Source organism: Anopheles marshallii, chromosome 2 (assembly GCF_943734725.1).
Source record: "Anopheles marshallii chromosome 2, idAnoMarsDA_429_01, whole genome shotgun sequence".
NCBI classification, from domain to species: domain Eukaryota; kingdom Metazoa; phylum Arthropoda; class Insecta; order Diptera; family Culicidae; genus Anopheles; species Anopheles marshallii.
In genome coordinates, this window is record NC_071326.1 from 30448083 (window position 1) to 30464320 (window position 16238).

At 42.6% G+C, this 16238-nt stretch overlaps 1 protein-coding gene across 1 annotated transcript in view; it reads left to right on the forward strand.

Moving 5' to 3' along the window:
* The first annotated feature begins 7434 nt into the window (after positions 1–7434).
* LOC128708456 (allatostatin-A receptor) overlaps positions 7435–16238 on the forward strand; it is a 30451-nt gene continuing 21647 nt past the window's right edge. Inside the window, exons 1-4 of the mRNA XM_053803435.1 lie at positions 7435–7678; positions 13031–13185; positions 13263–13393; positions 13740–13887. Of these exons, the coding sequence (XP_053659410.1) occupies positions 7435–7678; positions 13031–13185; positions 13263–13393; positions 13740–13887 (678 nt within the window). The remainder of the gene's footprint in view (positions 7679–13030; positions 13186–13262; positions 13394–13739; positions 13888–16238) is intronic.

Below are 16238 nucleotides of genomic sequence, written 5' to 3' on the forward strand. Positions count from 1 at the left end.
TCCAGATCGCTCTCCGTCCAACACACACTTCGTTTCGTTCATTCGGCTAGCAAACGAACTCCCATGATAGCACGCTACGGATCGGTCACAACCAACGGCCAAGTGTCAGTTTTCGTGTGCCTGCCGTATCAGTCGGGAGCAAAGTAGGAAAAACGGACGTTTCCCACTCACCAAACCAGTAGCAGGTGGCGGCCACACACGCAACGGCGCTGGTAAGCTTTTAAGGGCACGGCGTTAGTCACAGTGCCGGATAATCGTCGACAAAACTACCACCCCACCCCTGCCCCAATGTACATCCGCACAAACACACCAGTTGCATGCAGATTTGCTTAGCGTCTCTAAGTACACCGCAGAAGCAACTCGATTTAACAACTCCAGCTGCGGGTGAAACACCACCAAACGCTGCCCCGGTTGGTTGCTCCGATTTAAAAATGGTAGAACTTTTGTTTGTCGGTTGGTGCGTGATTTTGTTTATTGAAAACACACCTTTTGTTCTTTTTTTTTTCTTAAACATAGAAAACGCATTTTGGTGTATAAATAAACTTGCGCAAGTGTCGGGCGGGGAAATATATTTTTGTGAGTGTAGGCGCTTGTTTACGTCCCACCGACCAAGTGAATGTGAAAAGAAAACAAGAAATTTGAGTGGAGAAAAAACACGCACCCACACACACACTTTTTCCATGTGAGTGATTGCAAATGTTCAATTCATCGTGTAAACAATGCAATAACAATACACCCACCAGAAGATGGATTTTCTTGCCAGGAACAGCGGGAACAACACGCGAAAGCCAAAAATGCCTAAGATTAGTGAAGGCCGTTCGAAGTGCGTGAAAATGGATGGCAAAAGTGTGTGTGTGTGAAGTGTTTTGTAAACAATCAAACCGAAACTCCGTACCGGTTTTTTCCGTGATTTAGGAAGCACGGTTTCGGCCTGCGTTACACGGTTGGAACAATATATTACGTCGACCCGGTAGAACACAGTACACAGTGCAACAGGAACGGTGGACCAGCTACCAGTCGAATCTCAGTCGGTGAATTCGGACGGTGTGTAAGATAACACACACGCCAAAAAAAAAGTGGTAACACGTGGCGAAAAATCACAACCCAGCACCCGGCCCCGGGCACGGCTTTTCTTTTTGCCCGACGACAATATGTGTTCGGGTGTGGGGTGGAATATGTGTACACAAGCTTTCTCCCATTTCCCGTTCCACCAACTTCCTTTCATCGCGTTTCCGATCCTTCCGATTGCAGTTCTATTTTTGCCTCCTATCTCACACACGCCCTTATCACCATCGATTGGGTCATTTCCCGGTTGTTTTGCTTCGGTGTGTTGAGAGGGTTGGTTTTTTTTTCTTCGTTTGTCGTTTGTTTATTTTCTCGCCCACCCATTTTTTTCTGCTGTGCTCCAGACACTTCCCCTCGCCATCCGGTGGCCATCTTCCCGTGCCCGTGCCAGCCGGAGCCACTAGGAAAACATTTATTATTGAACGCCAGCGAAAGCTCCAGCTATCGGAAGACACTCACTCAGGATGTGACAAATTCTATTACCGGTTCAACTTATCAACCGTAATGGATACCGAATGATTTACGGCTCATGGTTGTCGCATGGTTTCGAGATTTGGTCGCCCACCTTTTTGCCCAACCGCCTCCCCCCAAACGAACCGATTTAATTTGTGCACATCCCATTTACGGGACGCATCGCAACGCAGGATCATGGTTTGCTGATCACGAAACCTCCCCCTCACTGATGCGTAGGTCGGGATTTAGAAATCTGCTCCTAGAAAACACACCCCCGTTGATGGATTTAATGTCTATTGGAAGGGTGTGAGTGCGTATCAGGCGACAACACGGACACAATCCAATGCTTTCCAATTTTCAATCAACCTAAGCCCCACTAGAATGCGACTGTTTGTCAAGTGGGTTTGAAACCTGCATAGATTTCCTGCTGCGAGCCTTTTGCCCCAATTTCACTGGAATAAAAATCGTCCCCAATCAAGAGGATGGTATTCCATTGCCCAACCCCCGATGCTCGCCAGTGTTGTGCCAAATGCTTCCAAAATGATACAAAAACACACGTTCGCTTTTGCTGCAGCCGGAAGTGGCGGAGAATCGGCTTTCATCTAAGATCTTGCAGCAGGTACGCTGGTGGATGTTTGTTTCCTTTCCAGTGGATAAAAAAAAGGTTGGCAAAGACCACCGATTAATGATGATGGACAGGCTGTCGGGCATTATTCCGCCACCGGGAGGATGTCACCGTCGCAATATCGGAAGACGATACATCATTTAATTCGTCTCACGGCTCACCGGCCCGACTCGCGCATTTCCTTCACTATCGCTATCCCAGCAGCTTGTACAACAAAAACCCCTTAAAGCTGCAAGCGTGGCGTGCCGTTGCCAAGGCAACCGTACACGAAAGTGACATTGCGCTCTCCCACTCCGAAAGCTACCATAACAAATATTTATCTTCATTTATTAGTTAGCTCTGTGGATGAAATATTTTCGAACCGGTGTGCCACGTTCGCGAAAAGTTCCGACCAGTCCATTTCGCTCTAAACTGGGTTGGCTGGGATGCGGCATTATTTTTCTTCTGTAAGTATCAGTATAAGCATCAGCACCACCGTCGAAAAATGGGCTGCGACCTATAATTTCTCATCTTTCTGCCCTGTACAACCGGAGAGATACCTTATCTGGTTGATCTGGAAAACTTCTGCCGGTGGCTGCTAATGTGCGCTTAGCGTCGAGCGTCACCTCCCGCAAGGGAAAAAGAATTCACTGCCCAGGTAGCAGATAGACTTTGACGAGACGGTGGTCGGGTGGGTGTTTGCCAACCTGGCCCGATTAGCAGCTGCGTCTAATTATTTCCTTTACTACTATACGCTTCCATTCGAGCTCGCGAGACCGCTTTCCTTGTCGTTGATATGAGACCCGCTTGCATGGCTCTACCTTCATTTGTGCAAACCAAACCGACAGTGAAGCATTCAAGGATAGCACCGTCACACATGCTCACGTAACGGGTTACGCCATTACGGATGTATGCCAGCGGTACGTGCCGGTATGTTGTTGCCATAGTTTGCAGCGGTTGGCAAATTCGGTGTAACATCTTGTGAAGCTGGGAGCGGAGGTGGGATTCGTACGACAATAGGTGACATAACCGTAATGAAGAAATTTTGTCCTCCCTGCTGCACGGCTTCACCCTTGAAAGGATTAATCCTAGACGTCGCGCCTTCTGCGTTGCTTTCCTGCCTATTTAGTCTATGTCATCTTCTTCCACGACCGAACCGAATCGCAGATTGTTGCTGGCGTGAAACGTGATTTACATAAATATACATAAACAGCGGTCTCGGTTGGTGGCGGCTGCCGAAGGACGCAGCAACGTTAATCCTTTTCTGCACAAAAATGTAGCTTCAGCTTTATTGGTACGGGCACAATAAAAATAAAGGGGGGCGTTTTTTCGGTAATGGAGGAGACGTGTATTAGTATATTGCGTCTTTTGCAACGTGAATGAAGTGTTATTTTATCGATCGGTTAAAAACTGCTATTTAAAATAAACGGTAATGGATTAGGTTCATGAGTGTGGAGACTGGAGACCGGTGCTTGATCAATCTTTTGCGAGAAGCCATTTGTTTGAATTATCTGTGACGAGCCTTCGACTCATGGGTCGGTTATAAAAAGACTTACTAATATCTGAGGAATGCTGCGGCTTGTCCACCGAAATATGGGACCAACAATTCCTTGTAATATTTCATCCTCATGTATTCATAAATCTTAAATGAATATTTGAAAATTCATGCATGTTCATAACAGATTTTCAGAGCCATCCATTCGGTCTGAAGATTCATCGCCACGAATCAGCCTTAATCAACGTCACGCACCACTTTACCCTTCAATTTACTTATGAAATTTAAACATCGGTGTGAGGAGATAATAAAATTTGTCTATTTTTATATTTTTTTTACAAAACACCACTAACAACTATCGCCATAGGAGACTTCTTCTTCTTCCGCCATTTTATTTTGCCCCAGGCAAATACGAAGTATTTGGCCAGCCAAATATCATTTCTAAAATTTCCTCCACTATACGCACAATAGCAAGACCTTCCTGGGCAAAACTTATTTTTCAAAGTTGCGTGTGTGTTGCCAAGCGTAAAACGTTCGACGTAAAAGGACACAATTTGCATTTCCATCCCTTGGCGTGGCCGTTCAAACAACCCTCGGGATGTTTTTTCACGGCTGTGGGTTGGGTTCTTGCCAGCCATTTCGCTACACATGCTACACATTTTATAGAGTTCGTTTGCACTCAATTTAAATGACATAAGCTTGCACCTCATTCTCCAATATTCCCAACCCCCAGAGCCATTTTCCACAGTTTCCCACCGACTATTTATTTAATAGAATTTGCTTCCCACGTGCATTTCCATGGGCACCTTGGCGATGGGGAACATTGTTACGAAAACAAGCGTGCGAAGCATGTTTCGGTAATAGTGTCGAACTGAACCTTAACCTAAAGGAAACTTCATCGGTAAATCACCAGGCGCCTCCATCGGCAGGGGGAGGTTATTCGATCTAATCCGGTTAAGCCGCCGAAAAATATGAACCACACACCAAACGAGACCACAAGCGCTTAAGGATGCGTGTTCGCCCAAGATCAACCGGATTGGCGGCCGGTGTACGAAGTAAACACGCTTTAACTTTTCACTCGCTGCTCAAGTGTCAGCCCGGGCAAACGGAAGCATTCGCAGCTTACCGGTTTTGCTCAATTACTTTTATCCCTAGCCCAAGCCGAAGCTCTAGCGCCCGCTAAACCGCACCGCAGACGCTAAATGAACGCCCGGAACCAACATTAGAATATTCAATCAACCACGCAACTATGGCGTCACTTTGATGCCGGCCAATTTTCTTCGCATTTGCCGAAGTTGGCAGTTAGTTTGTGCGCGAACGGGCGGGGATTTTGTGAGCAACGGAAGCAGGATAAGCAAATCCCCATTATGCAGCACACCATCCAACACGGAAACTGATGCGATACAACTGTTTTGAGCGGCTGGGGCCAAATCGTTGAACGCTGCGTACCACCCGGGCCGGCAGTTCGCCCGTACGGGTAGCACACGAGACGACGAAATGAAATCCGATACACGAACCCAGTACCAATCACAATCATCACGCTCCATATGTTATGCGAGCGCGAGGCGAGAAGCCACACCACGGACGGAACACGTTTGATTGATGAGGGTTGCAATTTATGGCGTTCGTGTGCGAAAACTGCTCAACAAGTACAATTACATTCATTTACATTTTGCTCCCGACCGTGGATGGTAAAGCGAGTTTGTTAGGAAAGTTACCGTGTCGGTGATCGTTGCTGGTGGGTTAAATTTGCCCGAACGCTCGGGTAATAGTTTTCAGTGAACAATATGCAGACATTCCTGGTAGTGCATCTATTTAAGTCTCATAAGCTTGAAAAACCTTCTTGTAATAGCCTTCTACGAAAGTGCCGTTGGAGGCACAGCATCTTGCACAGTACCTATTTTCTTTACAGTTCGCAACATAACTATAAATCTAGACAATTTTTTCACTGAATCAAAAATGCATGCTAGGTTATTGCCCCCAAAATACGGTAAAAATACGAGTGGTTTGAAGATATTTCCACTAATTAAAAATATTGTTGAAACTTATTTTTTAAATTACTTAACCATCATACAATAGCTATACAATTTTCCGATTCCCAATTCATATGAGTATTTAAGCATATGTTCTTTTAGTTATTCTCAATATTGAGCGCTGCTCATATATTTTTTAATATGTTTCATAAGGAGAATGTATTTTGTGATCAGTATAACTTCGCAGAACATCGTTATTAACTATTTTGCTTTATATATTTCTTTTACTAAACAAAAACAGTGGCCTTCTAGTTATGTAACACACTGTATACTTCCATTCTTTTAAAATTGAAAGGTGGTTATGCTGGTGATGTTGAGAAAATTGTATCCAAGTTCTAAAGAAACTGAGTAACGTAACGACCATCACAAATTAAAATGAAGAACGAATATCCTTATCGGTTTATTAATATACATTTCCAAATTAGTTAAATACAATAACTAACCTTTCTAAAGATGGTTTATATTTCTGACGACAGCAAGTAGATACGCAATGCAATAATATGTCATAAAAGATAAATAATTGAGAACTATTACATAATTATTAATTTGCTCTAAATTAATTTTAATCTCATTGTAACATGTCAGCATTGAATTTTATTTTTTGCATCCAACATTCCAAAAATATTATCCACTGTTAGAAATCAAACATACCCGGGCGATGTAAATCAGCTATATACAGCATGCAATATAATTAAACCTTAACAATTCACCTTTAATAGTCATTAATCATGAAGTGACATAAGATAATGCTAACATGTATGCAAATCGCTAATAGGTCAAATAACTGATTATTGTCGATGTTATGCTTTAAAAAGTGATCCCTATTCCAGCTACTAACCTTCTACCATACCTTTCATTCATTAACTAACAGAAGATATTACAGAGTTTGTGCATTTAATCATATGATTTGATTCAGCACAGTTTATGGGATCAATTGCTAATCGTTTTCTATAGTACCAGATGAATATATTTTGTTCTCTTTCATTTATATGAATCTGCGTTATGTCACAGGGATATAAAAAAAACCTTTACTAAGCGTTCAACATAAATATTAATCATAACGTAAAGAGAAAGACCACAAAAAGTTTAAATTTACAGCATTCCCATACGAGGCAAACAAAGTATCCCATACGAGACCAAAGCAAAGAGTAAAACTACACACATATTTGACATCAAATCTTATGCTTAATAGCGCCACATCGGAATTGGGCTCTTTCAAAATAGTCAACAACATTGCAATTGTTCAGCTGTGATGCTCGCACAATGTTACCAAAAGGCTTAACTACTGTTTCTCTCTTGTTTTGTAGGCCGCGGGGCATATTTTTGGCATTGTCGACAGCAGTTCTTCACATCATCCACCAGCGCGTATCGCGAGTGTTTCCTATATTTATTTTCGTTAATACATTGAACCAACAACATGGCTGCACACCAAAAGTGGGATAAAACACCCCAACACAACGTTCACGTAGCACGTATGCAATGCGAACTCAGTTAAGCCATTATTTGCCGTGCAAAGTGAAAATGCTGCAACACAGGTGCTGCCTTTTTTTTCGTTGCCTCGATAAAATGACTGTGATTGAATCGAACACACAGTAGGACGCAGTGCCGTGATGTGTGATGGTAAATAAGACATCCTTCTGTTTCGATACAGAATAAAGTGATATCCCCCAGCAGGATAAGTGTGCATAAAAAAGTGAAAGATCGTCAACATAAATACACCCTGCACTGCTGGAAAGTAATCTTCGAATTGTTGCCGTGCCGATCATAACCCGTTCGTTATGAACATGAATGAATCTAAAATTATATCCGCCGAGCCACCCGGGCTGCATCATCAGCTGCCGATGCTGATGCCGGACGGAACGATGCGTAACAGCTCTTGGACGGATCTGTTGAACTACACCTTCGAAAATGAGGCTCTCTACCACGTCAACACATCGACCATCGAGCGGATCGTCTCCATGATGGTGCCGGTGTTCTTCGGCTTCATTGGCCTCGCTGGGTTGCTCGGCAATGGATTAGTTGTGCTAGGTAAGTGAACCATTTCGCTAATTAAACCGAGGTTTCATTCTTTGTAACAATGCACATTGTTTGTCTTCAATTTGTTACGGAGAAGTAGGAGCTCTCGGTGGGTACGCAACCTAGCTGACGAAGTATTTATTTAGGTGTGTTTAAACATAATTTTGTATAATTCTACAAATTTCAAGGGTCATCTACACCCAGCAATTTGATACGTTGACTTCATCACTGTCAGAAATGGGTTTAAATATATCCTTCGGGTAGAGTTTATTTATTTTTCCGCATACCGTGACGTTTACGGTTCAACATCAGACTAAAGAAAGGTGGTGCAAATTAAACATTGTGTTGTAAATCACTATATTTTGCATCCGGTAATTGAAATTTAGTTCAGTTAGCTTTATAGGAAGTCATGTATAAAATAATTTGTCACGGCTGACGAAACCCAGTTGAGATTAAATTGCCTCACCTCAGGTTTATTAAATCTCTGACACACTGACTGTCCTGCAAAAAAATCCAAAACAAGCCTTAGCGTACAATAAACAAAACTCTACCCCGAATCACCCCCAAAATGGCTCTCGAACGTGCTGTGATTCATACACAAGCAATCCAACAACTGACAACAGGCAAAGGACGAAACCAGTATGACATCAAGCTGTTTTGACGGTTAGTACACGTTGGAACGACTTCGACAACCTTATCACAAAACGCCCCCGAACTTATTTGGTTGAAATGTTAATTTTGGGTGCCATCAAAAACACTCCCAAACGTGGAAAACATTTCTCCGAAGACGTGGTGAAATAGAGCGAAAGGAAAAAAAAATACCTCAACCGATACTGGCGCGTATGGTACCACCCGTGGACTGACTTCCAGTAATGAAATTCAATACCTTTGCTCTGGTAGCTTTAAAAATCGGTGCCAGAGTTTTAAGGGCGGGGGTGGAAAAATCCTGTGTATATACTCATATTCTCCACTACTCCATAAAGCTTTACCGTTGGGTGGACCGTGAAACCGATCCATCTTGTCTGCAGGATGGGGCGTATCAATGTCGATGCCGCAAGTGCCTACCGTCAGGCTCCACCATGAGCCGAAGAGCAACCCGACACCATATACTAAAAATCAATCTCACTGACGTTACCGCAGCACAAACACGGGAGGTTTTCGACTTTGGCACCGATAGAACGGAACTATAAAATCGACCCTTCAAGCAGAATGAAATTCATTGCCTACTTCAAAAACCCACTCAGCCAGCCGGGCCAAAATCTCGGGCCGGGCAATTGATGGACTTGTTGATTTTTTGCCGAACCAGCTAAAAACACACCCCATTCCTGGGGCAAACATAAATCTTTTGCACTCGTGATGGGTATGGATCCGTGCTGGTTGGCTTGGAGCGCGATTGGTTAATAACAAATGTTGAAGCGAGAAAGCTTAGATTCATCATCGGTGCGCTATCCGGTATTTGGTTAAAGATTAAATTTCGGTTCATAATCGATACATTGTGAGATCGTTTTATAAACCATAACCAAGTGCAAACGATACTGGTTATTGTACTAAGCATGCAATTCGTTGTACGGAGACCAATTCTGTGTTTCTTTATAAGCACTTTAGCTTGTGCTTTGTACTCAGCACTGTATCGCACAGCACTAGCACTTCTATCGTTCCCGCATACACGGTTTGTTAAGAAAACATCCTCGTCATCGTGGTGAATGTGTTGCTAAGCTCACTTCGTGTAACTTACACTTCAAGGGAAACCGATAACTCGATACCAAACAACACACATCTTCGTACCCTATCAATCTTCAAAACCCTCCTTCTGACGAGCCTTACATGGTTGTTTTTTCGCCATTTTCCTTTGCATACGACCGTACCCGTCCAATTTTCCTCGCCACACCATTAGAGACGCTCGCATTCGTTCAGCTGCCGCTGGTGTGAAGAACGTGGAGCGTTATGATAAGGGTAATTAATCTTGTTCGAATGCGCAGCAACATCGTTGAGTTAACCCGGCACGAACGCACTGTGGAGCATTATTGCTGCTTTCCTTCTCCGTTCCAGGCGCTTCTATTGGCTGGTTTCCTTTCGGTGTAAGCATCCGTACGTGAGCGCATGAATGATGACCGGCAGTGAGTATCTTTGGCACCTTGCCGATCTCATCCCGAGCCCATTGACGCACAGCCCTGGGTGATGAATGAAGTTGTCTCCTCGGTCCCTAGTCGTTGGATGAGGGATGGCGAACGGAAAATGCCCCGAGCAAGAGGACCTTTGCCACTTACGGCAAAACCCGTTATCAAATGGGAAAGGATTTGCTCCCTCCTTTGGAGATTATCTTCCGGCCAACAACAACGGAAGGTCAATCTTCCACCGAGTGTACGATAGCGTAGGATGTTGGTATGATTTAATCGAGATCGCCAATAAAACACATGTACCTTTTTTCGTACTGAACGCTCCAAATAGCAAAGAGTGTATTTTCGTTCATCTCATAGCAAAGCATCCAAACAAGTAACTTACTCTTGAACGTAATTGAAGTTGCATTTAAATCATACAAATAGAACCTAATACTACCAAGGGCTGGTGAAGAAAGCTTTGTGGACAATCTTCTCCATCCTTGCACTGCTAAATATCTACTGCTACGTGTTTTATACCGCGGGCGAAATGAAAGCAAAGTATGTCGAATCGTTTCCATCGTATTATTCAGAGTGTGTGCACACTTGTCTATGCTACTTCACACAAGCGCAAAGAAATTTCCCGCACCAAACGAACTTCATTTCGTACTAGTGCACAGTCATAAGGTTGGATTTAAAACACGGGCTCAATACTTCAACATGTTTACAACGTTCCGTATGCTTGCTACCCACGATTCGAACAGCAAGGCAGACTTCACCCTTATCCTAGCTGGCATGCTCCGAACATTAGCTGACTAGGGAATGTATGCATGCAAGAATGACTGGGCGTCTCCATTAGTGCTGCAGCTTTTTTAATGTATGTGCAGCAATCCCCGGGGAGACCAAACTAAATCGAAGCAAACACATGCGAAACAAATAACAGGAGCTACGGAAACTATGGCGAATGTAGTTGTCAGTAATAATAAACTAAAATTCCTGTGAACTTGTTTTTAATAAATATTTGCTCCGAAACACCATTATGATGCGTTGTTTGCAATGGTTTGAACTAGTTTTTTTTTCTAGTGTAGTGATTCTAGTGTAGTTTGGATAATTGTGTGTATAATATAGTAGATTCCTATAATATAGGAGTATAAAGTCTTATCTTGCCTTACTCACGGGGTCTGAGCAGTTGGGATTAAATCTGCGACAACTGGTTTACTAAATCTTGGAGGTACTAAACCATGTGAACACGCTAGGACTGCTGCGCATAGTTATTAAACACAATAAGATTCTTTTAAAAGATTTACAAATTGTATAAACCTATCCATGGTTTGTTTTAGAATGAGGCACTAGCACTATCAGCAGCGCGAAGTGACTAGGCAATGTGGTTATAAAGAATGACTGGGCGTCTCCATTGCTGCTTTTTCATGTACGTGCAACAATCCCCGAGGGGACACAACCTATTCGAGGCAAATTTGAAACACGCAATAGCAGATACTGAAACTCTGTACGATGAAGGTGGAAGTAAAAATAATCTTATGTTTCTGTCATCTTGTTGCTGTGAATCTGATGTTTCTGTCAACGTGTAATCCCGAACCGAAAAATAAGATCAGATTATTTTCGGAAAAATAATCTGATATCTCTGTCGACTTGTAATCCGACAGACATATGACCGTAGATAGTCGAAGTCGCAATAGAGAACGTAAGCCTCTGAATGTTGGAAGTTCGACGAGAGCCGAAACATTCGTCAGTGTAAACCGAGGAAGAACTTGTTTTTAATAAACATAATATAATAACAATGTGTGTTTTGCTCGGAAACATTATCATGTGTTGTTGCAAAGGGTTGAAGCTATAAAAAACTCGTTCAATGCCTTCTATCAAAAAGTAATAACTTCACTTTCAGAGTAAGTGATGAAATAAATGTTCGTTAAAATCGCATAGAAAGCAATGTTTTGCAAAGTCGTTTAATGCTGGTTTTAAACGTTTCTCTCACTCGTTCTCTCTTCTTGTACTTGTAAAACATGTCTCAAACTATCCTTGGTATAATGTTTGTTTAACGAATGTCAAGGTTTAGTCTCAGCAGATCGATTAGGCATTGATGAATTTCCTCTGTATGTCAGCAACACCCACAAAAACTTTCCACCTTTCATCTTGCTCGTGCTGCTACCACACCCACAGACACTTGATTGGTTTACTTTCTGTTAGTTTACCATCTCTCGCTTTCTCTCTCTCTCTCTCTCTCTATCTCTATTTAATGCTCGTCCTGCATTTTTTTTTGTTCAACACCAACGTCCTTCCGTATAAGCGCGAAAAAATATTCATTTCCATTTGACACACCATCGAACGAAAGGGACACCGTGATGTAATCTGCATTTAACTTGCTCGACTTTATTGCATTGACATAGGATCAAAACTTTTCCACCTGCCGCGCGGTCGGAACACCGCCATGGAGATCATGCAAATTGAAAACGATGTCGCTTCTCGTCTTACGAACATTTGCTACAAGTACGCGGTGTCCCAAGCAGGGGCAGGATAATATTCGCATCGTGTTGAATTCCCCGCGCGCGCTCGAATGTTTTAGAAAATGAACGCTCCGGAACGCGTGCACCGGGGCGTGCGGGGCCAGCTGGGATGAAAGTACGTTTTTCAATTTATCTCAATGTCGCCGAAGGGAAAAGATTAATAAAAAAATGATTGATCTGCACGTTAAGTAGCGCCGGGCCAAGAGCGGTCGAAACATCACCTTTCGTTGGTTTAATACCTATCGCCGATATCTTTGAGGCGTTCATCCACGTTGAAGAGAATGATAGCTTCATTCATGCGTATGTATTGACCACCAAGCAAAGTTGCACATTTAAAAAACAAGATATTACTTATTGGAAACGTGTTGCGCCTTTTTTAGCTTTGAAATAAATGATCCCACTTCTGTTGCAAAATTGATACATAATAAACCTAATGCTATATGGATTTATGTATGAAGTAACCTAAGAGCTTCGAAGTTTGGAAGTTGTAATGCATTATAATCCGCTCTAATACGGGTGTAGTATCGTTTATATTTTAAAGTTATAAAGTGGACCTTCTTCTGCTTTACATTATTATATTTTTCGATCGAAAACATTTACGTAACTCAATTTTCAACAGAACACAAGGTTAATTAAGTAAAAATATTAATGCACAGATCTCAAGATCTCTTCCATGAAATTATAGTGTTTCGAAGTATTTTAACATGTTTCTTACATTCCCTTTCCTTGCCCCATTTCTTGAGCAGTGGTAGCCGCGAACCAAAGTATGCGATCGACCACCAACTTGCTGATCATCAACCTAGCCGCCGCGGATCTGCTGTTCGTCGTATTTTGCGTGCCTTTCACCGCCGTCGACTACGTTTTGCCGGAATGGCCGTTCGGAGAATATTGGTGCAAATTTGTACGTAACGTATACCCTCGCTGGTTGATGCTACTGTAAGTCCAACCTGACCAATGACGGACGATTCCTTTCACCAGGTCCAGTACATGATCGTTGTCACGGCACATGCCAGCGCGTACACGCTCGTCCTGATGTCGCTGGATCGATTCCTGGCCGTGGTACATCCCATTACCAGCATGTCGATTCGGACGGAACGAAATGCTTCGATGTAAGTATTCAACTTGCTCGCGTGCTCTGCCTTTTGCGCTCGAATTGGAACCCCTTGCCTGCCTTCCCAGCACGTGCTCGTACTTGAGTCGAATGGTGAAACATAATAAGTTCTTCCGCTGCCCAGTGGCGGTATCGCAATTGATTTTCCTGTCCACTCGAAGCTGATAAATGCCACTTGCTTTGTTGTAGCTTAGCATTATGAATAATGCTCGTCATCGCTAATTGAACACCGAACGGTACTAAGCGACGTTACACCAATCGTATGATGACAGTCCGGTTTTGATCCACCTCCCTGTAGCGATCGATGCTTGATTGAATCGAATTTTTGCTTCTTTTACTCGCAGCGCCATCTGTTTGACGTGGTTTGTCATCCTAACGACCGCCATACCGGTGGCCATTTCGCACGGTGTGCTGTTCTATCCACGCCAGGGCGGCTACTACACGGCATGCCTTTTCCTGCACAATGAGGGCTACAGCTTAGTTGCGTTCCATGTAAGTAGTTTCTTTGGCTTCACTTGTGTCAATTGCTTTCATTATAGTCATTTACAGCTCATAATGCGATTTATTTTCTTTTAACGTGCCTATTTAAGGTAGCTCTTTTGCATGCTACTTACGTATTGTATATTAATACATTATTTCATTAATTTAAATAAAAAAACTCATTCAATAAATCAATTGATGCTCGATAACTTAATGCATTGAATTTCCTATAATCAGAATATTCAATCTAGAATTCCTGAACCATAACATAATTTTAGAAAATTTTCTTTACAACTAAATTAAATATTTATATTTTATTTATGTAGAAAAATCATTCAAACTTTATGTTACTTAATTTGGATCAAATTTTAAAGTAAAATTAAAAGTGTCAATTGTACATATCAGTAAAACTTATTTCATTCTTTACCTTATGTCATGTTAAAATATGAGAATAAGACTTTCAACAGGTATTTCACGTCTTTCTAAATATATAATAGTGTTATCAAAATTACTGCCCAAAAATAGTAATTCAAAAAGAAACAAATGTTAATTGTAGTTCTTGCTTCACCAGTGCAACATATTATTCATTCACTCAGATACGATTATTTCACTGCAGTTGGAACTTTAATGAGCAAGCACAAAGCTGAATAAATGTTTTATGCAGCTATCTCTAGTGCATAAATGGGAAATTATGATCCCAATTTATTTCTATAGCTTAATTTTCCACACGTTTTGTTCGCATTTTTTTCGTTCCCTGCATCCATTACACTCCCTTAACAGTGGCTAAACCGCCCCCGGCTGAATCTTGGCGTGGTTCGTACTAGTCCGCTGTAACAGTTTAATGAACAAATAGTATCCACAATAATGCGCCTCCGTACCATTCGCAACGGAGGTAGCATATTTCCTGCTTAGGTCAAGCAAAATATTCATAAAACGTTACTCCATGACCGGCAGTGCCGGGAGGAAGCTCACAAACCACGAAGAAACCATCGCAATATCGCATTGTGCAAAGAATAGAAGCAATGCGAAAGGCATAAGCGGAAACAAAACAAAACAAAACAAAAAGCAAAAACGCAAACGATAGAAATTCCGAACACAACATTGTGAATGGGCTCCATTTACTCGAGAAGCCCATTTGCTCGCTTCGCAAACGGCACAAGCGCAAGTGTGATCTTGGACCAAAATTGACCTTCAGGGATGCTGCACCACAGCACCACTAGGTCGCCGAATAAGTACACCTTGGAGAAAATGAGAAAATAAACAATTCCTCCTACGGGTTTGCTCGGTTAGGCTTTGGCCGCTTCGTACGACTGTCTATCATTGGACAGGGCGCCCGAGGTGTAGTTCACGGCCTGCATTGCCGCTCCATCCCGGGCGTGTGTGTATGTTTGTGCACCTCGCGTTGCAAAACAAACACTGCATGTGAACAAATACATACGAAGCAAATATGGCAGTACATGCTTCCCCTTGCCGTGGCGTGTGGTGGCGCCGTCCGCTGTAAAGTGCTTCTATTTCAACACGCTGCGACAGGATAAACACGCTTTACAGTTTCATATAGACGTACCCGTGACGCCGGAGCCGGAGAAATCGCCACAAAAATAGCGTGCCCCGGGTTCGCATAGTGATGCACGCCGGGGGGAAGGGGTGCAGGGGTGCAGTGGACAAAATAAAAACTGCTTCACAGCTTTCCCGGCTTGTGTGGTTGAACTTCAACCCGAGACGGACATTAAGCTCCGGGACATGCTTAGTTTACATCGTGCTACACAGTTTCGGAATGTAGCGAGAAACCAATGCCGGGCGAGCGGTTTCATGGTTCAGTTCGCACATGTCGATTGCAATGCTGCCGTGCTGGAACAGGGATTGTTCACGGTTCATAGTACGGCTCGTTTATCTTCATTATGTGTGTAAAGGCGAGTTCTCGTTGAGTTATTAGCAATTTTAGATTTGAAAACAAACAAGAATTGTCTGAACTGGAGAATTTAAAGTTGAATGATAGATGAACGTTAAGATATAATGCTAACATAATGTTTACAAAAAACCTTTTAATGGAAAAGCAGCCACCTGCAGTGTAAATCTCACGAAGATTATCTCCTATTTCTTGCGAAATATCATATGAACACTGCAACGTTACATTTGAGCTTACTTTTTGCTATACAAAATCTTGGACTTTACCATAGCTTTACAATTCTAGTGATGTTCTAGTGTTTTAAGGTTAATTTTTGCATCAAGCTTCGAATACCTCATTTTACATTTACCAGGGTAAGCTTGTTAGCTCTTGTTCGCATTGCGTCCAAAGCAGCAGAATTGTAGCGACCCAATTTCATAACAATTTGGAACTCCCACACGGTCGGTTTTCAAGTAGA